Below are 23,273 nucleotides of genomic sequence, written 5' to 3' on the forward strand. Positions count from 1 at the left end.
TGTGGTATTTTTTAGTGTAAACGTATTGCAGAATTGTATGCATTGGTTTTCATTAGGAGAAATTGAAAAAATTGAATTTCGTTTGTTGCAGCGTCATCTGCCATAAATCTAAAAAAACGTTTCAGACAAACCCTACGTACTTTTAGCCGCAGAATCCTAATCTACATATAATAAAATTTCAGGATTCCTATTTATGATTTCAAAATTACCTCTCGCTCCACCTACAAGAAGAGAGGAGTGGGACTAGTTTTTTTATAGTAAAGTATTTTCCCCATGGAGTGATTAAATTTTGAATCTATACTTTTTTTATAGAGTGCTTATTTTTCGAGATATTTGAAAGTTTCAGGTTAAAAAAATCACCCTGTATATAATATCGATCTAAATTTAAAGGCATCGACTATGAAATTTCAAATTTCTAACTAAAACGTAGCTCTAAAGAGAAAAGTTTGAAAAATATAAGAATTTTTGTTTTTTTTTTGTGATTTTTTTATTAAATTCGTTTTGTACCAAGGAACCCTACATAAAAAATATATTTCTTGGAAGAAACTGCCGATATCTTAAAAAAAAAATGAAAAAGTAGATAATTTATAATTAGTTTCAAAATATCGGTTATTTTAGATTTTTTAAGACATTAAAATAACTTCCTTAGGAATCGAGACATCGATATGATTGTAGTAAAAACTAGATCTAATGGTAACTTTTTCATATTTATTGAGTTATAGTGTGTGTAACTGCATAATTATTTTTTTAAATTAAACACCACCGGTAAAAGTAGACGCGATTGGTTGTGTTTCAGAGATAAAGGAAAGATTAGTGGGTACAAATTAGCTAATATTAAATTTATTTAACTAATTTTTGTATGAAATATTGTGTACTAATATAATTTTTAAGGTGATACTGCTTTTGAAGGTTATATTACTGCTCTTTGATACAATCAAGAATTATATTATAATGATACAAAATGTATTGATTCCAGAAAAACATTTGTTTTCGTAACTTGTTTCGAAATTTTATCGACGGTTGTACAACAGTCTTTCTCAATTGCGAGTTAGTAATATGCGGATCTGTCCTTGAATTTTTCCGTCACGCTAACGTCACCTTAAATTAGTTTTCTTGATTTGTGATAGTGTTGAACAATAATGAGGTATTGTTGTAATCATAATGGTCAATATACGTCGTATTCAATATATTACTTTTTGTTCTTATAGTTTTAAATAAGAAATGTTCAATCTTAACTTAACAGTTAAGCTACAACTAACCAACGATAATGACTCATAATGTTTATTAAAGTTGTTATATCAAAGTGGACGTTGACCATCAAATTTGGATTTTTTTTTATAAATCCAGACATAAATTAATACAATTATTTACAAACAGTCTGTACATCTGAAGGTTGCAAATAATTTATGCAAAGAGGCCAACTGTTAAAAGTATTACTATTTATAGTACTGTTAATCGTAGAAAAGATGTATTACCCATAAGGCTTTTAAAATTTGGTCGAGATATACATTTCCGATAGTATAATTAATTACGTATAGCCAAAATATAGAATACAAAATTTTCAGTAAATATCTACACTTTTCATGAAGTGACGTTCTGCTAGTTCAAACCATAATAATTACTTGATATAGGATCCCTAAATACTAGCCTAATTCGGGCCTTTGACGTTTTAAATCAGATATAAATTTACCAATATCCGTTATTAAAATGGGAACCTACTTTTTAACAAAAATTTCATCTTCATACTCAATCACGTTTATATCCCCCCTTCACACTTACAATAAGCCGCACAGGGTATTCCTGTATATGCATGAGTAGCATGCATACATCTATGTGTACTCTGAGTGCACAACAACGGATTTGCAGACGATTCTGGAAGTCCTTTCAAGTGGTCAGCACCATTCCTTTGCAATTTTCGCAACGACAAATACAAGAACTTCTCAAAACTTCTAAAAGTGTAGTCTTCTGGAACATATCGCCCTGCTCCGACCGTTGAAGCGCAAGACTGATGATACGTGTCTATAGCACGCTTAACCAAAATGGCTTCGTTATGTTGACCTGCTCTAATCTGCAACCGCTTCAAATCGAGAAGGTGCTGGAAAATTTTTCTTTCGAGATGATACCTAAAACAAAATTTTGCGAAATATAAGCAACAAGTATATTGTTTTTTGATTACCTTCTAATGTTGGATTGTATTGACTGTGTAACTGAAGTCATGTTCACACCTCTTTCACTCATATTTTTCCATTTTGGTATTCGGCTGCTTCGTGGGCTTGGTTCGAAACCAGAATCTATCACATTACTGCTTTCATAATCACTTCCTGCACTTTTTGCCTCTCGGGTTTTTGATTTTCGCTTCAGTTTTTTTCGTCTGGTGGCACTACTTCTTTCTTGTTCTTCTTCTTCTTCTTCTACGTCGGAAGCGGTGATTTCCTCGTCACTGTAAGCAGAAGCTAGTAAAGGAGCCGACAGGTTAGAATCAGAACGTGGAGGTTCTTTAATCCTGTCTTTACTCTCGTTAATATTAGGTAAAGAAGGCACACGAGATTCCATACTAGATTTAGTTTTTCTGTCCGGGACATTCAAGTACTTATCACTTTTGGATAAGTGCGTTTTTGTTAAAGAAGCTGGTACTTTGCTTCTTTTTGTCCTGTCGCTCTCTTTCATTTTGGTTTTAAATTTTTTGCTTTCTTCGGAACGGGAACGTTGTTTTTTTGGAGGACTTCGTTTACGAGGAACTTTTTTAGTTTTTGTGTTTCTGCTTTCTAGTTCTTCTGCTTCTTGTTCGTCTAGAATTCGAAAGCTCTTGTGCTCCTTTACTGTTGCACTGGTAGATGTGCTAGACCCACTTTCGAGATCTGTAGAATACTCATCCTCAGATGATTTTGTTTCAGAAATGGTCTTCTGTGGTTTTAATTTTTCTCGTCTGAGTTTTTCTTCTTTGTCGTCTGCACGTTCTGCGATTTCGTCATCGTTTTCTTCGGCACCTAGAGTTTTGTAAATTATCTCATAAGCTTGATCTTCGGTAGACTGTCGTTTTTTTCGGTGAGTTTTCTTCTTGTGTTTCTCTTTTTTGGCTTTTTTTCCATTTGCGGCTTCTTCATTTATAGTTTCGTTTTTTTCTTCAACAGCAGTTTCTACGTCGTTTTGTTTTTCTTCGTCTTTTACTACAGGAGCAATTTCTGTATCTTTTTCTGGTTCAGTGTGTAAATCTTCTTCTTTTCCATTTGATGGAGTTGTACTTGGTTCAATTTTTACTTCTTCTGTAACTTCGTTCTTAATCACTTCTGCAGTAGTTTCGATGTTGGTTGTTTCGGTTTCAGGCGTTTCTTCCACTGTTGTCTCATTTGCTTTATCTGTCGCGGCAACAGGTTCTTCTTTATTTTCTTCCGTTTCCTTCTGAATATTTTCTTCAGCAACACCATTTTCTGATTTTTGGACTTCTGCTTCTGCTTCAACTTTTTCAACTGTTGTTGATAAATCACCATCAGTAATACCATTTGTTTCTACAACAACTGTAGTGTTTTCCTCCACTTCTACATTTTCTGCTTCAGATGCTTTATCATTTGCTTCTGTTTCTTCTTGCACTACATCTTTTGTATTGTCTACATCTTCGGTTTCTATCTTAGTTTCAGTTTGTTTGTCTTGTGCGAGATCCCCAGTTGGGGCAATTTTTTCATTTGTACTCTCTTCTTCTTTGTCACCAGCTAAATCAGCACTGGGAGCAATACTTTCTAAATTGTGATCCTGATTTTCTGTTTTGTCTAGATTTTGCTTGGAATCTACGTCTTTCTTTAATTCTCCGTTTGTACCATCTTTTTCAGGTTCTTCTTGTTGTTTTGGTTGTTCTACATTTTCTTCATTTTCAGTAGCTTGTAAGATATCAGTTTTCTCTTCGACAACTTCCACTGTTTCTGATGTTTTCGGTGGTTCGTGGATTGCCGCCTCAACTACAAGACTTTTATGTTCTTCTACATCTTCACTCGTGTTAGACAATAATGATTGTTGATCTACGAGCTTCTGCTGCGTGTTATAACTTTCCTCAACACTTACTATATGTTTTCCTTCTTTGGACCCTAAGCTATCACTTTTTTCGCTTTTATTTTCTACGTCCACTACCGTTGCTACTACTTTTTCCTCGATTACTTCTTTCTGCTTTGATTGTTCACTATTACCCTGTTTGTGTTTTGAATTTGGTCTTTCAACTTTCCCTTTTTTCTTAACGCTGTCTTCTTTCCCCGACGATTTAGCAGATTTGTCTCTCGCTTTCACATTCTTCGCGCTTTTCGGCCTCTTCTCTTTTTCAACAGCCACTTCACTCAACACTTTTTCAGCGATTTCAGTCGACAGTTTACTAGGAAGTTTCGTTGTTACTACGTCTCCACCTTCAACCTCGATGTCCTTCGTATTATGGAAATTAATTTCAGTTTTTCCATTAATCACGATCTCATTGGTATAGTCAATCCTTGTTGATGACGCTTTTCTTCCATGTTTGGGCATGTCGCTACTGGCCGCGCTATCACTTCTGCCACCTGTTCTGGCCCTCTTGTTTTTCTCACCGAATCTCCGCCGTCTCCCACCATCCAATTTCCCACCCACCAATTTATTGTTTTCGACATCGCTTCCCGATATCGAAGCTCTCTTTTTTTCGTATTTGTGCGAAAGTTTTTTTCTTTGGATTCGTTTGCTGTATCTGGTGACTTCGCCATTTTCGCGCTCGCTGTCCGAACTGGTGTCGCTCCAAAAGGTCACGTCTTCTTTGATTTGGAGGTTGACGCCGGGTTTGATTTGACTGTGGCGGAGGTCGCCGAGTCGGTTCGCCGGGACGCCTCCGTGCAGCTGAAGATATTTGGCTGTGGAGCGGAAACCTCGCTGGAGTGCGCAGTCAAGGGGGGTCATAAAGGTGTTTTTGGAAGTACGGAGGATGGGGTTGATTTGGGCGCCGGCGTCCAGCAAGATCTACAACATTAAATGGTTTTGACAAGAAGATTTTGAAACGTTTTAAGTTAAATTAAAGTAGTATAATAAGCCAATTTGATATACATTTTGAAAACTCAGAGCTTTAGTATTGGCTCTTATACTGGTATAAATTGTTATTATTTAATTTGGATTTTTTGGGGGGAAATTTTGAATGCCTAGGACAAAAATTCAAAGTGGATTCATAAACCACAAGTACAGCGAGAGGGTAAAGTTGCATTTTTTAACTCTATTCTTGTATTTGCTTACCTTTTCTTAAATTTTTTGAATTTTTTTCTTACTTCTAAATGATCATATCTACATTTCTTAAAAGGCATGTATGCCTGTAAATTCTAGGATCAAACTGTTTTGCAATTTTAAGGTATATTGATATTTAACGAAACGTTTTTACCTTAGAAATATTTTCCCTGATTTTATTCTTTAGTTATGCCCTACCCGATGTTCTTTCTATTCAAAAAACAAAAACCCAAAAGCGAAAATGCACTACACTTCTAAAAAAAACTTTAATGCAAACAAACAACAATCAAAACCAATTACAGAACGAATCCGAGCCTGACTACGACAAAATCAATCAGATGAGCCTAATAAAATGTCCATTACGTGCTTCAACGAAAACACAAAGGTCGAAACCTTCCACTAAATCCAACCTTGAACTCTTCAAACGCGCACGGAATACGGATGTTCGCATAAACATCACGAATAATTCAAAAGTTGTCAATACCTTACACATGTCGGCGTTGTCGTTAAGAGCTGCCAAATGCAAAGGACATCTGCCGTCGTTATTCCTCGCGTTGACTTGGCTGGGTCGCATGTCCAGCAGCCACCTGACCAGATCTCTTCGGCCAGAGGCTGCAGCCTCGTGTAATGGAAGATCGCCTCTTGCATTTCGTAGCCACAGGTTAGCACCGTGGGCTCCTATCATTTTGACAGTTTCGAACTGCCCTTTGGCACAGCCGCAGTGTGCTGGGGTTCTGCCTTTGCGGTCTTGGCGGTTTGGATCGGCGCCGTGGGCGAGGAGGAGCGCGGTGGCGTCTGCATGACCTGGAAAACCAAGAAAGGAGTGGTTGAAATTTTTACTAAATTTAGTATGTTGGATCTAGGAGGCGCACTTTAGATTTTACTACCCAAGCAATAGCTTTCTTGGTAGTTAATTCTAGGTGCTCAATAAAACTCCAGAGTTGAATAGTGTAGAAATAGAGAGTGGAGAGTGCTATACCTGTAGTTACCTTCATTGTAGTTTCCGGAACTTTCTATTTTTCATAACTCTGTCATTTGTTATGTTATCTTATTCGATAAGGAACTTATTAGAATGAGGGAAAATATTCTATATGGGGAATTCAACAGATCTGTATGTTTTAAATAGTCTAAATATGGGACTATGGCGAAATGTAGAGCTTACTTTGTTCATCTAATTTACCTTAAAGCTGTATTTACAACATACTTTAAAATTTGATTTGTATGGAGAGTTGTTCACATAATACTAAAAGTTAATAAAGAAAATGTTAATATTTTAGTTCACGGTTATCTCATAAATTTTATTTGAATTATTTACATCCAATTTAATGTAAATTACAATTTTATTTAATTTTCACACTTAATTTGTTTGTTAGTTTTAATTTTTTATTATCCCGGCGCACTCACCATTCTTAGACATAATTATTTAAAATCGAACAAATCGATTATAAAATCGGCCACCTTTATGAGAATTTTTTACGATCACGCCGTACGGCTTCAAACAGCGCAGAAAATATAATTTTAATGTGAAAACAATAAAGTTATTTTGATGGGTTCGAAAATATTTTTGTTGTAGACCAGACCCGTCCTTGTTTTGCTAACTTCATCAGAAATCAAGATATTTTTGTAGAAATAGGTCTTTTTGTACTTAAAAATGCTAAAAATAAATATTTAAAAGTAATATTATTATCCCGGCGCCTCCACTATTTTACTCGTAATATGAACATTTAAGTTGAACAAAGTGGTTCTAAAAAGGGTTAGTTTTATTCAAAAATTTTCTCAAAATTACCAATTTGTGCTTACTTTTGCGGTATGACTTCGAATAACAAAGAAAAATTCTTTTTTATGTAAAAAGTAAAGTTAGTTAAATTGATCTGAAATTAAATTTTTTATTTTAGTGAAAATCTGAACTTTTATTCTGTTTTATTCAGAATTCAAGATATTGTTTTTGCACAAATGAATATTTTTTTAAACATGGTAATTCACCTTGAAGTTTAAAAGAATTCTGAAAATTTTATTTTTTTTACTTCCCCGGCGTAAGCAAAGGAAGTATTGTAATCGAGTCCGTCAGCCGACTTTCTACTTTTACATTTTCTCGATCTTTCATGACCCCTAGAAGGCGAAGAAGTAGGTCTCCCGTTTCCGTCTGTCCGTCTGTCTACCGTCCCGGATTTTTATTAGACAGATAATCTCCGAAAGTACTGGATCGATTGTTGTGAAATTTTGTATTTATATTAGGAATATCATGTAGATGGTAAAACGCTAACCAAAATTTGTCATCCCCACTAGTAATGTGATGACGTCACTTCAAAATTGTACATAGTAATTGGGTTTTAAATTGTATGAAATAACATAGTCTTACACATGTAGTTTATGACTCCGAATTGAGTGTGTACCCGAAACGTCCAGATTTTTCAAAAAAAAAAAAATCAAAATTATGAAACAACATTTTGCCATTTAATTTTGAATTTGCAAAACCGAATGCTTTGAAATTTTGCAGATGGTTTACAGTTATGATAAGCATGGTAAAATTTTAATCACAATATATTTAGTTATCCTCTCCAAAGAATTGATGACGTCACCCCAAAATTTTGCTGAATTAATCCTATCTAAAATGTACAAAATATGATGAGTCTCTTCTTCTAATTTATCATTCCATTCATATTTTTTGGATTTGCATATACAGGGTGACTCAAAAAATTTAATGAATCCGCATATTTATTTTATTGATTTAATCAGGAACTACAAAACCGAATGCTTTGAAATCTTGGAAATGGTTTAAATTTATCATAAGCATGGTAAATTTTTGATTCAATTCAATTCAATTCAATTCAATTCAATTCTTTATTCATGTTAACAACACTACAGTGTTTTACATACGTCAATTTAGAGATTTAAAAAACAAAATAGTAATAATAAATAAGAACAATAGATACACATACACATCTACAAATCAAAATAATTGATCAAAATATATTTGCTCATCCTCCCTAAAAATGGATGACGCCACCCCAAAATTTTGCTGAATAAATCCTATCTAAAATGTACAAAATATGATGACTCTCTTCTTCTAATTTATCATTCCATTCATACTTTTTGGATTTACATATACAGGGTGACTCAAAAAATTTTAATGACTGCGCAAATTTATTTTATTGATTTAATCAAGAACTACAAAACCGAATATTTTGAAATCTAATGCGAAAAAAACATAATAGGCATGCAGTCGTCACGTTTCCGACAGCGAGGGAAGTACTGTGTACTGCCTAAACTCTTTAGACCAATTTTTTTCATTATTTCGGTGCCTCACAATTTTTGACCATCGGGGACACGGAAAACTGGGCAGAGGTGTCACACAAAATTTCTAAACCCTACCTTAGCTATTCATAACCACGCTTTTAATGTTTGGCGTGTTTCTCATTTTGACACTGACAAAGTCGACGTTTTATTAAATTTGTTTCAATTATATTAACATGCAGCTACTGCCCGAGATTTGTTAAAAATTGATACAGCTGGCATTTCGAACCAATTGATATACTTCAAAGTTAATTTGACAGTTTTTTCGAAAATATCAATCATATTGACGCTAGAGGTGCATTTACATTGACATTTTTTGAAATGACAAGAATAGACTGCCCAGAATTCCATGTCCCTCATAGTACATAAAAATTTCAAGTTGAATAAATCTGTCCGAAAATAGGTCAGCCAAAATTTATGTTTATTTTCACGATATGATTTCAAATAACGAAGAAAAATTTCGTGTTTTTCAAAAAAATAAAGTTGGTTACAGCGGTTCCAAAAGAAAAAGAAGTCTGTGTTTGTTTGCTACCGCTTGATTAGAAATGCCTGAGTTTGTTGGTAATCCCGGTTTTTGAGTTGTATCATGATGTTTTTTATAATTTCTGGTTGTCATTTGTCAAGTTTGACAGATTGTTGACATTCTTAGTTTGACAATGCATCCAAAATTTAACTTAAATTTTTCCCATGTCACGATTGACATATCTGTCACATAATTAGTTGAGTTTTGACAACATAAAAACAAGAAAAGTTTTATACATTTTTGATAAAAAAGTACTGTCAACAGACTCAAGTCATTTCTGATCTAAATTTTGATCGATATTTTGATCCAAAATCAAGACATTTTTGCATAAACGGGTAATAAAAAAATGCCGAAAACAATTCTTAAAATGTCTTTTCCAGCGCCACCACCATTGTTTTAACGGGACATTTTTTAACTCTGAATGGAGATGGTCTGAATCTATGAAATTAAAAAAAAACATCAATGCATTCGAAATATGCCACCAATGTTACGATAAGGTTCATTAAAAAAAAACTAAATGTCAGTTTGTTTGAATTTTTGTATAATATTGTACAGAAATGTAAACAATACTAGATGCTGAAGACATAGAACAAAAATATGTTTTCTTCGTTATTCGAAGTGATTGACGGAAGGAAACAAAGCATAAATTCGTAGTTTTGAGAATACTTCCGATAAAGCTAGGTAGAACCAATGGTTAAAATTTTAATTGAAGAAAAGAAGTTAAACATCTTATGCTAACTAGAAGAAAAGCCAGTGTCAGTTAACTTCTTTCCAACTACAATTTTTTGTTCTACAACATTAGGTCTGTATTTTTTTGTTTTATGGTGTTTGTTCGGGATTAAAAAAATGTCCTACTGTATAAAAATGAAATTTTTACCATTGGTTCTACCAAGCTTTATCGGAAGTATTCTTAAAATTACGAATTTATGCTTTGTTTTCTTTCGTCTATCACGTCGAATAACGAAGAAAAATTTGTTTAAAAAAAAATTTAAGCTTAGTTAAATCGGTTCGAAAAGAAATTTTTATTCTGGCTTAGATCTGTATTTGTTTTGCTATCTTCATCAAAAATCAAGATACTTTTGAATAAATGGATAATATCTTTTAAAGTATGTTATTTCACCTTGAAATGGCGTAAAAATTCTGGAAATACGTATTTTTAACTTTTTTCCAGACGCCCCTGTAATTTTTAATTCACGAACGTAAGCTAAAGAAGTATCGTATAGGGTCTATTCGGCGAATGGACTTTCATGTTCTCTTGACGTTTCTTGACACCTAAAGTATGAAAAAATAGGTCCCCGTTTCCTTCTGACGGTTGTCTGTTCGGTCGTCTGTTTGTCTGCCGTCTGTCCGTGTAGATGGTAAAATGGTCTCCGACCTCGAACTTACAGTGCGAAAACTCCCCCTCATGGCCTTTTTTTTTTCTCTTAACTGTTAGTGCTATTATTATCTATGTAATTTTTGTGTATAAAGGTTATCACTAATAAAATGTCGCAAAATTAAATTTTGTAATTTGTTAAAGAAGAGGGATCTGTTCGATTGTACTTCAGGAGGCAGGGAAGTTCTACTGAAATAACCTTAGACCGATAATAATAAAAATTGGACCCATCGGTTTGAAAATAATTAGTTTTATCGAAAATTTCACGAATTTGTGCTTACTTTTGTCGTATGATTTCGAATAACGGAGAATTGTTTTGCATGTACTTAAACAAAATCAAATTAGTTAAATCGGCTCGAAAAGGCATTGTTTTTAGAATGCGTCAGTATTGTTGGAAATGTTTTCAGGGTTGCGAATTTATGCTTACTTACGTCGTATTCCTCTAGTCGCGAAGAAAAATATAATAAGAGGAATTTTTGAAAAGTGAAACATTATGGCAAAATATGTTTACGTTTGAGAGATCTACTAACACTACAATTTCTACTTAAGTTTAACATCACAAAGCTTTAGAATTTTCAGTTTCAAAGTAGATTACATTTTTCTATCAAGTGTCTTATACTTGAAAATTCCGGTATAAATTCGCGTATTCCAATACGAAGAAGATTAACTAACTGGTTTCAAGATAAGACAGTAAATTTAATTGTTCATCAACTGTTCAGTATTGGACTATCCTTCATCTTGTTTGTAATGCACTTGCGTCAGTTAATACAAACTGTCAGTCAGACAATAAGGATATCGATTATGTTACTACATAGAAGCAGAATTAGAGCTGACTGTGTTTTTAGAACTTCAGATGGCAATTCTGTTAATAAACATAAATGTCATACAGTACTATTAACATATTTTTAGGTTAAGGTCATTCATTACATTAACATGTTTATGTGGTATGGACATAAAAAAATTCCAGCTAAATTAATAGTCAGATGAACTTAAGATATGTTACAAAATTTCGTAAAATTGGAAATAACACAAAATTTAAATATTCTGAAACTTTGATGATTAAAAGAAAAAGTAAACTGGTCTCTTTGGTTGTAAATAAATTGATCTGATGAGGAACTATCGAAATCTTGAACAATTGGGAGCTGTTAGTTTCACTTTCATCATCATTTTACTGAATGATTGTTGTCGCCAGATTAGAATTACTTCTATCTACAAGGAATTGTTTAATTACAGATTGTGACAAGAATATTTTTATAATTAGAAATCCATCGTCATCGTTCCTTTATTTATCTTCTAGTTTGAATATTTTAGGCTTGGTAGACCGATATTGATCAATCATTATTGAATATTCTCTAATGTTGTCATCACTTTAGTTGATTTCGATAACGAATAATGATACCATAAATTTTCTCGGTTAATAAAGATTGCTTTCTTAGACAAACAGTAAATGAAATCATTATGAAAATAGCTACATTTTTTGAGAAATGGTGAGCATTTCTGAACAGACGAATAACAAATTAAGTTCTTGGGGTGGGTTTACAGGCAATATAATTATAATTTTGAGTGCTAACTATTCCAGTAACAAAGTAATGCAACTTCCTCGAAGAGTTACAAAAATTCAGAAAAAACTATAAAATCCTTACCTAACGTAACAGCGTAATGAAGTGCCGTACAACCATTGCTATCAATGACATCTGGTGAAGCTCCACAAAGTGTCAAAAGACTGTCGATACAATCAGTATGACCCCTCGAAGCAGCACAATGAAGCGCCGTTAACCCATCTTTATCAGATGCCTCAACTGTAGCCCCAGCCCTAATCAGAGCTAGCACAGCTTTAGCAGAACCCGCACTAGCACCCCACAGAAGAGGTTGCCGACCATCCCCATCCTCCACAGACACCACGATATCACTATGAGTCAACAGAGTCTGAAGAACTTGAAGGCCAAGGCTGGAATCCTTTTCCTTTAAAACATAAATCATTATTATTAACTAGTAAGAACTAATGAGGTTATTAACATCAATCCTTGTCATTTTTGGTCTAACAATAACACCGCATTAATAGACTCTGTTTTCAGTGGAAATGAAATCGAAATTGATTTTCCATCAAAGCTCTATAAAAGTTTGACGAAGCAACGACTTTCGAAGTTCGTTGTACTTTTCGACTTAATTTTACTTACACCTCCGCACATTTGAGCGGCGTAGTGAAGAGGATATCCTCCGTGAACGTCGGGGGTGGAAACCGGGGCTCCTGCTGCTAATACGGCCCTCAAGGCTGCAGTTTCGCCGCAAACTGTAAATGAGCAAAGTAGGTTAGAATGTCTGAAGAAAAGTGTGTGGCGTGACAGTAGTAATCATTTTTTCACGTTTTGTGCTTTATGTTGCAATTTGCGTTTTATCAACATGTAATAATTGAGTTTCAGGTTAAAGAGACAGGAGATAAGGAAATAGATGTGTTTGTTGGAGAACTTCTAAATTGGTTTGGAGGTTTCGGTTTTGTAATTTAATAAGAGGGGGTATAATCGGCGGTGGAGCAGACATGCTAGTGCTGACAAGTTTATTTGGTTATTTCGTTATATATAGTTTTAGACATAACTAGAAGTTGAGTTGATTTGTTAAATTAGTCTCTGTTCCATAGACAATTAGTTTAATTCAAAAAGTAAAATTAATAATAAGCATAGAAATAATTGTAAGATTTAATTTAATACATATGAAAAAAACAAAACTGACAAATTAAATGTAGACTTTTTTTTCTTGCATATGTGTATTTTTTGTGAACGTTTACTTTAATTTGCTTAACCACTAAAAACACTGCCACGGAAATATACTTCTACAAACAACGTTTGTTAAGTTACTGAGAGTGAAATATATTTTATACCTTAAAATGTGACGCTCTTTCAGATTTTTCTTAAATTTCTTTTGATGCATATTTGATGTACAGTTTTGTTGGCAATTTAATTATATCATAAAAATTTAATAATCAAATTTCAGAAGCTACTACCGACGTCTGAAACATAAAATTTTTGTCATACCTAGTTACAGTTTTACGTCGTCGATCAAGACTTAAATTTGGGTTAGGTAATTTTGATTGTAATTTTGCTTAACAACTTGCTAAAAAAGCAATGAAGTGTGAAAATTCTGTTTACAAAAATTCGAAAAACTTTACATAATAACCGTAAGTTTTTTAGATGTTCCATAATAAAATTTAAATTACTCGGTTTCTATTGTGTTGTCACGTTTATTTTGTAAACTATGTGCATATGATAAAAATTTATTAGTCTACATTTTTATTTTCATTCTGAAAACGTTGATGTAGTCGATGCCTTATTGTCACTTTGACGTTTAAAATTTAAATGAATTATCACTTTGCATCCAGTGTCAGTATGTCCGCAATGTCAAAAATGACAAAACTGAAACTAAAAAGTAAGACTACAATACTTAAAGGATGTTTTACATTTTGGGACACTGAATGACATTGACGTCCAAGATTTTTTGCCACGATTGTAGTTGATTTATGTTAATATTTGAATTTTTAAACCATGTTTAAAAATGGTGGATGCGCCAGGTTAGCATCAAATTCTATAATATGGCCCAAGATCACTCTTCCTTTATTTCAGTATTTAAGGTTCTAAACTTCAACTCTACATATTGACATATACATACATATTTTTCAATAAATTAAATTATTTTTATATTTGTTTCAGAATTTCAAGGAAATTAGATGAATTGCCTCTACTTATAGTGGCGATTTTTTAAATAACAATAATGTAACAAAAATAACATAAATCTACTGATGATGATGTCCAAACTATTTTATACTAATGATTTCGTGATATCTAAGCGATACAGGTACATTTTTCGACTTATTAAATTTAATAATTTTTCTGTTATGGTGTCATCAATTTTTTAGTCGGGATGAATGTGTAAATTTAAACTTAGTCAATGTTATGGTCTAGTCGAAATTTAGAGTTGCGTAATATTTAAAATATACTACAAAAGTTGATAGCGAAAACTTATTTTTTAACTAACTTTTAACTACTCTAACATAACCCAGCTAACGGTAAAGACGTATATTGTGCTACATACTTATTAGATTCACTTAACAATAATTTTGCATTACGTCATCAGTATTTCGACAGAAACAGATAATTAATTGTACAATAATTTAATTAATTAATAATAATTATTAATAATTATTAATTAATTTTAAAACTAAAATTTGAGTAAACGGATTCTGTACCTTCAGTAATTATCCGTTTGATAAAACCGTCACAGGACGGAAGTTGTACCGATATTTTTCTATACTTCGATTGATAAAATGCCAAGCTCATGTAAAATTAGACACTCACAAACTTAAAATATCTGAAGACAAATACAAACTCCACAAAATGTAAAAAAGAAACTTATGAGGAATTTTAAAATAAAGAAGAAAAGTAGTAATTATATTAACGAAAAAACAGAAGCACAAAATCAGCTGGGATCACTGAACAAAAACATAAACAATGGTGAAACTAAAACGAAGAAATAACAAAGAATAGTCATTTCAAGGTTATTTAAGCAGAAGTTTCCTCGTCTTTGAAGTACAATAGAATCATATCCAACTTTTTCGAAAGACTCTAAAATTTGATTTTGCTATTTTAAATTTTTTAATAATCTCTACAAGTTAAAAGATATGTGTCTATTGTTGAACTAAAGTAAAGAAGCCTGTATGTTTCAAGTGAATGTTTCCATTAGTGACTGATAACATCATCAACATTTTAGCAAAGGGACGTGTATCAGTTTGGATAGAGGCAGTGGCAGGTGGGAGGAAAATGGGGTGAGCTGTTCTTGACTTGATCAATAAATTATATCGCTTCATTCATTAATTTTTTTCAGTCACTCTGTTTAAGCATTGTAAAAAATGTGAATGCATTGATAAACCACAAGTAGGTGTAAACTCGCCAATATTTTTTTCAAAAAAATTTGGATATCTAGGATAAAAATCAAGAACGAATTCATAAACCACAAGTGTAGCAGTATGTTATTTTATAAAATGTAAAAAAAAAATTACTAAAATTTTGAGGTGACATTATCACACTGGAGTTGGTGAGGATGATTAAAAATTTTGGTCGACGTTTTATCATCTACACGATATTTCTAAAATATATACATAACATAAAATATGTGACAACAATTGGTCCTGTAGTTCCGGAGTTTATCTGCTTAATAACAATCGACACAAACGACAAATAGAGGGCAGACATGTGACAGACACCAAAAAAAAAGATTCTCGTAATGTTAAATTAAAGTACTACAGAAAGTAAAAGGTTATTCATAAGTTTATTCAGATAACACATTTTCTAAGAAATTTCGATCGATATAGTCTCTTGCGCAATTTATTTCACACATCGGCGTTAAATTTACTCTAAAATGTTGACCTATTTTAGTAAATTTGTATGAAAACCAACCAAGAAGATATATATCATTTAGAAATCAAAACGTCAAGACCGACTAAAACACAAAAATCCCGAAACATATGCTTTTCTAATTATTTTAATTTAATACATCGGATTAACATCTAATTGACACAAGAAAGAAAATCAATCACTGTAACCTTGATAGAACTGACCGCAGTGACGTCATTTTAGATCGCTTAGACAACAGAAATTTATAAGCTGAAAACTTTCATTAACATTCTAAGCAGCTTATTAAAATATGTAAAACCTTAAGTATTTGCATATCACACACAAATATGAAAAGTAAACTACTTTCTTAAGGTTGTAGCGCAGAGGTTGTCGAATAAATAGGTCCTGTACCTAGTTATTGTTAACACATATCTATATCTCGCTATATGCATGATATATCGTTCCAATTATTCCTCCGGGGTATAATTCCAGCAGCGTGGCCTTACTTCGATAGACTGTTGGTTGTAAATTATGAAAATATGTTAATCGAATCACAGCGTTTGACCATCGAGCACGCAATAATTACAATAACGCGATCTTTAACTATATCACATCTTATCAATTCAGGTCACCTGGATAAGAAATAAACCGTGTCGGGCTTGAAATAACATGTCTATGCTATTTATATACACAGGAAATGCACCGTGACAGAATAAAGGTCATGAAAAATGCAGCGGTTGGGTTTGTGGAAATTACGTTTTCTAATTAAAATGACTGATAGTTCACATTTAAAGTGAAGTGCTCTAATTTGAAGAAATTGACTTTAGGAGTAAGAAATCATTTTGGGGTACAAATAATTCTGAACAATAATTGGTCCGATCGATGTAAAGCAAAGTCTTTTCTCAGTAGAAGGTTGTTAGAACTGATAATCTATTTATGGGAATACCATAAATAGATTATTATCATAGACGTACGAAAATACAGAGATACAGGGATTCATGAGGAATACAACTGAGTACTGTGAAGTATCTTGAAATTATTGAACGACTAACTAAAGTATAATATTTTGTTTCGCATTTTCTTTTTTAATTTAAAAATGATTATCTAAAAGTTTTATCTACATGTTGCCCACTTATTATCTGTGAAAAATAATAAAAAAGTACAAACTATTCAAAGCGGAAATATAAACACAGCACATTTTTACTTTATTTAATAAAGGTTGATTTGATGTAAAAGAAGTCATCTTTATAGTACTAAAGCAGTCGTTGACGTTATGAGTACACGGTTATAAATAAAATAATAATAAGACAGTTAGTTACACTTGATGTTGTCAGCGCTTTTATCTTGAAAATTATCAATAATACTAAGAAAAAGCTCGAATGTGCAAAGGTAATATAAATTGTTTTATTTTCCTCTTTTCATTACGCTCATTTTAACACCAGAGGATTTGCATGCCTTCGATCGTTTCAAGATAATAAACTCTTTTATAAGCATTGTAATTAGAGGTTGATTTTTTTGCAAAAAGTGTAATTTCTTATGATTAGAATCTACGGACCTTGACATTTGAATTTCATAGAATTCCTTTGAGTATGGAGCAATACGTAAAAATAGATTGTTATATCATCGGCGCCTCCACCAAATGTATTCTCTGAAGAAATTACTTGTCGGAATGAATGATTACTTCGTTTGCCAAAAATAAACTGTGATTTACACTTAGATTTTTTGCCTCATTATTATTCGGAAAGGAAATATATTTTGTGGAAATACTGTATTGACTTTATCAAGTTCGTTGCAACAAACTTAAATGGTAAAGACAAGCTGTTTATGCTATGATATACTCGTAATTTTAAAATCAGATTTAATTAACGATAATAATCTCAAAACAATAATTTTGGAATGGCGTCACTAATTTCGGGGAAAATACATAGATATATTTTAGTTAACCTTCTTTCAGACTTTTAAAATACACCAAAAGTATCTATAGGCTTTGTCATATGGAAGATGGTCTACAAAAATTACAAAAATGAAATTTTTTTAATTATGGGAAATGAAAATCTAACACATATCTTGTATCCGCACCAATGATGACTTAAACTCAATTCTTTCATAGTAACTCCCATTTAAGCTTTATAAAATAACATATTACTGTATTTGTTGTTTATAAATTCTCCTTGATTTTTATCACAATTACTTAAAAAAATAAATGTCCTATATTTTGCCACGAATGTCACATAACTGATATTTGGATTATGCGCATACGTAGCTCCTAATAGACATGAAGTCTTCACGCGTAGGTTCGAATCCTCCTTGACAATTTTTTTTCTAAAGACCATTTTACACCATCAATAATTATAGCCAGAATTGTGGCAGTAAATTTGTAGACAAAATTGTGGGTCGTATAATACATGAATTGTCGTTATGGCCCATTATGTGTTAGTAAAAATAGAACCTGTTCTAATTTTACGAACAGAATTTCACAACACAAAAGGTACCATAACGACAATTCAATTATTCATGTTTTACACGACCCACAATTTTGTCTACAAATTTACTGTCACAATTCTGGCTATAATTTAATGATGGTGTAAAACGGCCTTAAGACTTAATTTGTTTCTAGCAACTATAGTTTTCAAAATATGTACAAAATGAAGTATTTAAATACGAAATAAATCATCTTTGCAAGTATATAAAATTCATTTAGTCACTCATCCGTTAACCATAAACATTACGAAACTAAACCGATGTTCATGGTTTTGTCAAAAATGTGCTGATTCGAATATTTCCAAATCACTTATGTATGTTTTTTATTGTATCAAAAAAATTGGTTGCTTATATTTATGTATTTTCTGATTACAAAAGGACATATTCAGAATTGTAACTAAAATCCGGCCCAAAATTTCTGTAAAATATTTTCGGATTACTCATTTGTTATCGGGTTTTATTAATTTATATTATTATAGAAAACAAAATTACTTACAAGTTTTAGTTTTATTATTTGATATTTTAAAACTAACTTAAAAACAATCGGTCCCCTCCCTCCGCGTATTCAGATTAAATAATGCATAGAATTCCATAGTGTTATTTTTAGTAAAAATAGTCACTAGATTGCTCCAAACATTTGTTTCAAATGTGACTATGAGATTATTGTCATTTAGAAAATATTTATTTTTTATTATATATATTTTATTTTGTTCTTCTCCTTTCAACTTATAAAACATCCTTATGCAATATTTCAAAATAGAAAACCAGTCAATTTTTTTACGTTGCCGCTACAAGGCACTATTTTACTATTGATTCTTATGAAACTTAGCTGGATAATATTTTTGTCCTCTTTATTGTAGCAACAGCCTTAACTTTCTTTCTGCCATTGTAAACTGCACGAACTTTGCTATTCTTTTCTCTAAATCAAGAACTTTTTGTTCCTTATTTAAATTATTTTCGAAATTACTTAGTCATTTGTTGATTTATTTATCTACTGTTTCTACAGATCTGCAAATAAATTGTAGTTTTTAAGTTATTAAACCAATATTGGCGTTTGTTACCAACACTGTAAAATTTCTAAGTAAGTTTTTTTAGAGATAAACCTTATATCTATGCAAAATTAAAAAAGTAAAAAAATATTGAAGGCATTTAACATTTCGAGTTGTCGGTTCGGTGGCTTCATATAGATTATTATCAATTCAAAATATTTACAGCAAACTGAAACCGACAGACAAGTTTTGAAATATTTATCATCAAATGAATTCAGGAAAAAATACGGAAGAAAACTTACATTGGATTTTTAAAATTTCTGTGAAAACTAGCGTTGTTTTGTGAAAATTTTGGGAAATTTCTTCAGCTGTTCCTTGTTCGGGTTTCGGTTTTACCTACCAACCGCAACCCTTGTCAACAAGCGTCCCCAACTTTCTCTTCTACCTGCAATGTATCGCTTCCGATTTTAACAACTTTGTACATAGACTTCGAACCGTCAACAACAAGTAAATACAGTGTTACACAGCACATGTTTGTGTATCATTTATATCAATCTTTTTCGGTACGTATGTATGAATAACAATCATACATCCAACATTGGTCCTTCGAGCCGGATCTCTCCACATGTGTGATCCAGTGCTGTGAATTCAACAATAAAACGCGGTGGTGCCATTTTTCGACGCCTGTATCGGGAGACGTGATCTACCGGCCATCGGAGTTCCCTACCGGACAGGAGAGCAGCGAATCCAGCCCATCCAGTCGTTTCATCCAAGGTTCCAAGTGACCTTATCACGTTTTTGGTAATTTTCGACGCCTGTATCGGGAGACGTGACCTACCGGCCATCGGAGTTCCCTACCGAGCAGGAGAGCAGCGAATTCAGCCCATCCAGTCAATTCACCCAGGCTCCAGGTGATCTTATTACGGTTTTGGCAATTTTCGACGCCTGCATCGGGAGACGGGATCCAGCCATTGGAAATTCCCAACCGGACAGGAGAGCAGCGAATCAGTCTAGCCGTCCCAGGTGCCAGAGGGCCTTATTGCGGTGAGTGGGTTCCAACTATTCCTTTTCTTTATCTATTTCCGGTCAAGCACGCATTCGACCGTAATTGCACGTCATTTTATTTGAATTTCATTGGCAAGTACCATTTACCTTGCCCGAACTGTACCAGTTTTACGTATTTCAACTAAGCGGTTTTTCAAATGGTTATGACGCGTTCGCAAACTTTCGATGCTCCACACATGGCAGGCGCGGAAGGTGACGACAATGCCGAAACATTTTCGGACTCAAATCCTACACCAGAGGATGCAGGAAATTTACAAATTTTATTCTTAAAAAGAAATCGCATTCACGACGAAATATCGCGTTTCAAGTTGTGGTTTGAAACAAACAATCTAAGTACATCCGCTTCTCGACTAAGAGTAAGATTGCGCGATTTTGTACGTATTAAGGCTCAGTTTGACAAAATCCATTCTCAGATTGAAGCTCTTGATGACGCCACCCCCGATTTAGAACAAGCTACCACAAGACTTTATTTTGAAAACGCGTATTACGATTTATGTGCAGATGTCGAAGATGCTATTGAACAAAAACGCGTTAACACATCTTCACCTGCACCGCAAGGTAACGCACCTACGAGCACACCGTCACCATCGGTGCAGTCGCTCCCGATTGTTATTAAACCGTTTAGCGGAATTTATACTGAATGGCTACCTTTTTATAATACACTTAAAACACAAAAGGTGTCTACATTTACAGCGGCAGTAAATCGCAATAGTACACAATCCACTTGTTATTTTTGTAAAAAATTTCATTTAATTTACAACTGTGTTACCTTTTCAAAACTCAGTGTTTCGGAAAGAAGGTCTCAGGTAGATAGGTTGAGATTATGTCAAAATTGTCTCAAACCATCGCATACGTCCGATAGCTGTAAATCTATGTCATGTAAATTATGCCAATTGAAACATAATACACTTTTACATAGTGACCAACCCTCCCATTCAAACGAAAACCAGCCTAGTACCAGTGGAGTTTATTGCTCATCCGCCCTTTTTCCAGAAGCCGTTTTGTCTACAGCAATAATTCTAATAAAGGATTGTAAAAACAAATTTCAAAAATTCCGGGCTTTGTTAGACGTGGGTTCAGAATCGCATTTTATTACTGAAGCCGCCACTAACAAATTGGGTTTAAGTACAGAAAATGCAAATGTGGTCGTAGCAGGTATTCAATGTTCAAATACGACCGCTAGACAAAAGGTTCAGGTACAGATCGAGTCGTTGCATTACTCATTTACAACAGCTTTAAATTGTCTGGTAATCCCAAAAATTTCGAGGAACATACCTGTCCGTACCTTTTCTAAAGATGAGCTGGACATACCTGAAGCGGTAAAACTTGCCGATCCTAATTTCAATTTGTCACAGCCAATCGATCTGTTAATCGGAGCTGGATTATTTTGGCAACTGTTATGTGTAGGTCAAATTCAAACAATAGGACGTGGCCTAATATTACAGAAAACTTTATTGGGTTGGATTGCAGGGGGGCCATTGCATGGATGCCCCACCAGTAACACTCGTCAAAATCTACATTGCGTGGTCAATAATGTCAATTTAGAAAAGCAAGTTGAAAAGTTCTGCAAACTTGAAAGCCATTCAAGCGATGACAAGTCGCTCACAGCTCCTGAAATGCAACAGGAGAACTATTTTATTAACAATGCCACTCGATTGTCGAACGGACGATTTCAAGTCAGATTAACCTTTAGCAAGAGTTTCCCAATTTTGAGGAATTCGAAAGAAATCGCGCTTCAACAATTGTACTCATCGGAACTTAAGTTCGCAAAAAATATTATGTTAGAAATCAACTATCATAATTTTATAAAAGAAAACATTAATTTAGATCACATGCTTTTACTAGGTTCATTGACAGAGCAAAAAATCGAAAGTGAACCCCGTCATTTTTTGCCTCACCATGCGGTTTCCAAAAATGACGGGGTCACTGAAAAGATTTGCGTAGTGTTTGACGGGTCAGTCAAACCATTAGTCGGAAAAAGCATAAATGCTTGTCTGAGTACAGGGCCAAAAATACAAAACGACATTTCCGATTCAATAATTCGATCTAGGACGCATGAGGTCGCTTTTACTGCGGACATTTGTAAAATGTATCATCAAATTTTATTTAAACCCGAAGACAGACGATACGAAAAAACTTTGTGGTGGGATGATCCCGTGCTTTACCAAGCACGTGTCACTTTAGCCAAACGGGCTTCGAATACAAATTTGCTGAATGATTTGACAACTAACCACATCAATTTTCATTTCATTCCGCCTTCCGCGCCACATATGGGGACTATCGGGGAAGCAATGGTCAAATCTGCGAAAAGTCAGTTGAAGCGCGTTACTGGTATATTTTTATTTAATTTGCAAGAAATGCAGACGTTGCAAATACAAGTCGAAACGTGTTTGAATTCGTACCCGTTAACCGCCATGTCCAAAGATCCAAATGACCTGACTCCTTTAATTCCCGGTCACTTCCCCGTTGGAACCCCTCTAACTGTTATTCCAGAGGATAACGTCACCACGGTCTCAACGAACCGGCTCTCCAGGTGGCAACAATTCAGCCGCACTCAGCAGCAATTTTGGAAACTGTGGACAGCAGAACATATGGGCCAACTTCATCATCGCCCAAAATGGACCAAGGCCAGCCACAACAGCATAAGGTGGACGATTTGGTGGTCGTTAAGGAAGACCACACACTCCCGCTTATATGGACCACTGGGACGCGTTATTACTGTTCATCCCGGTCTACATGGCCCCATTCGCGTAGTGACAGTGAGAACCGCGCATGATGTGATTAACCTGCAAGTGACTAAGCTGTGTGTGCTTCCGACATAAACAAATGTGCAGTGTCTAAATTTACCCCTTTTTTTCTATGTGTTCTGTACTCTATTTCATTGTCAATGTATGCACCTGTCATGTAGACACATATTATGTATTTCATATTTGTAATTGTTATATTTTGTC

The 23,273-nt window shown here is 33.7% G+C and overlaps 1 protein-coding gene across 2 annotated transcripts in view; it reads right to left on the reverse strand.

Moving 5' to 3' along the window:
* The window catches only part of LOC135134390 (uncharacterized protein), a 44,263-nt gene that overhangs the window by 2,294 nt on the left and 18,696 nt on the right, over nt 1–23,273 (reverse strand). For both annotated transcript variants that reach the window (XM_064063054.1, XM_064063055.1), the window contains 5 exons: nt 12,584–12,696; nt 12,050–12,368; nt 5,699–6,018; nt 2,177–4,959; nt 1,780–2,123 (listed from right to left, as the gene is read on the reverse strand). In XM_064063054.1, coding sequence (XP_063919124.1) covers nt 1,780–2,123; nt 2,177–4,959; nt 5,699–6,018; nt 12,050–12,368; nt 12,584–12,696 — 3,879 coding nt within the window. The remainder of the gene's footprint in view (nt 1–1,779; nt 2,124–2,176; nt 4,960–5,698; nt 6,019–12,049; nt 12,369–12,583; nt 12,697–23,273) is intronic.

The sequence above is a fragment of the Zophobas morio genome, unplaced genomic scaffold, assembly GCF_036711695.1.
Source record: "Zophobas morio isolate AGI-343-1 ecotype UQ-CSIRO unplaced genomic scaffold, CSIRO_AGI_Zmor_V1 ptg000023l, whole genome shotgun sequence".
Lineage (NCBI taxonomy): Eukaryota > Metazoa > Arthropoda > Insecta > Coleoptera > Tenebrionidae > Zophobas > Zophobas morio.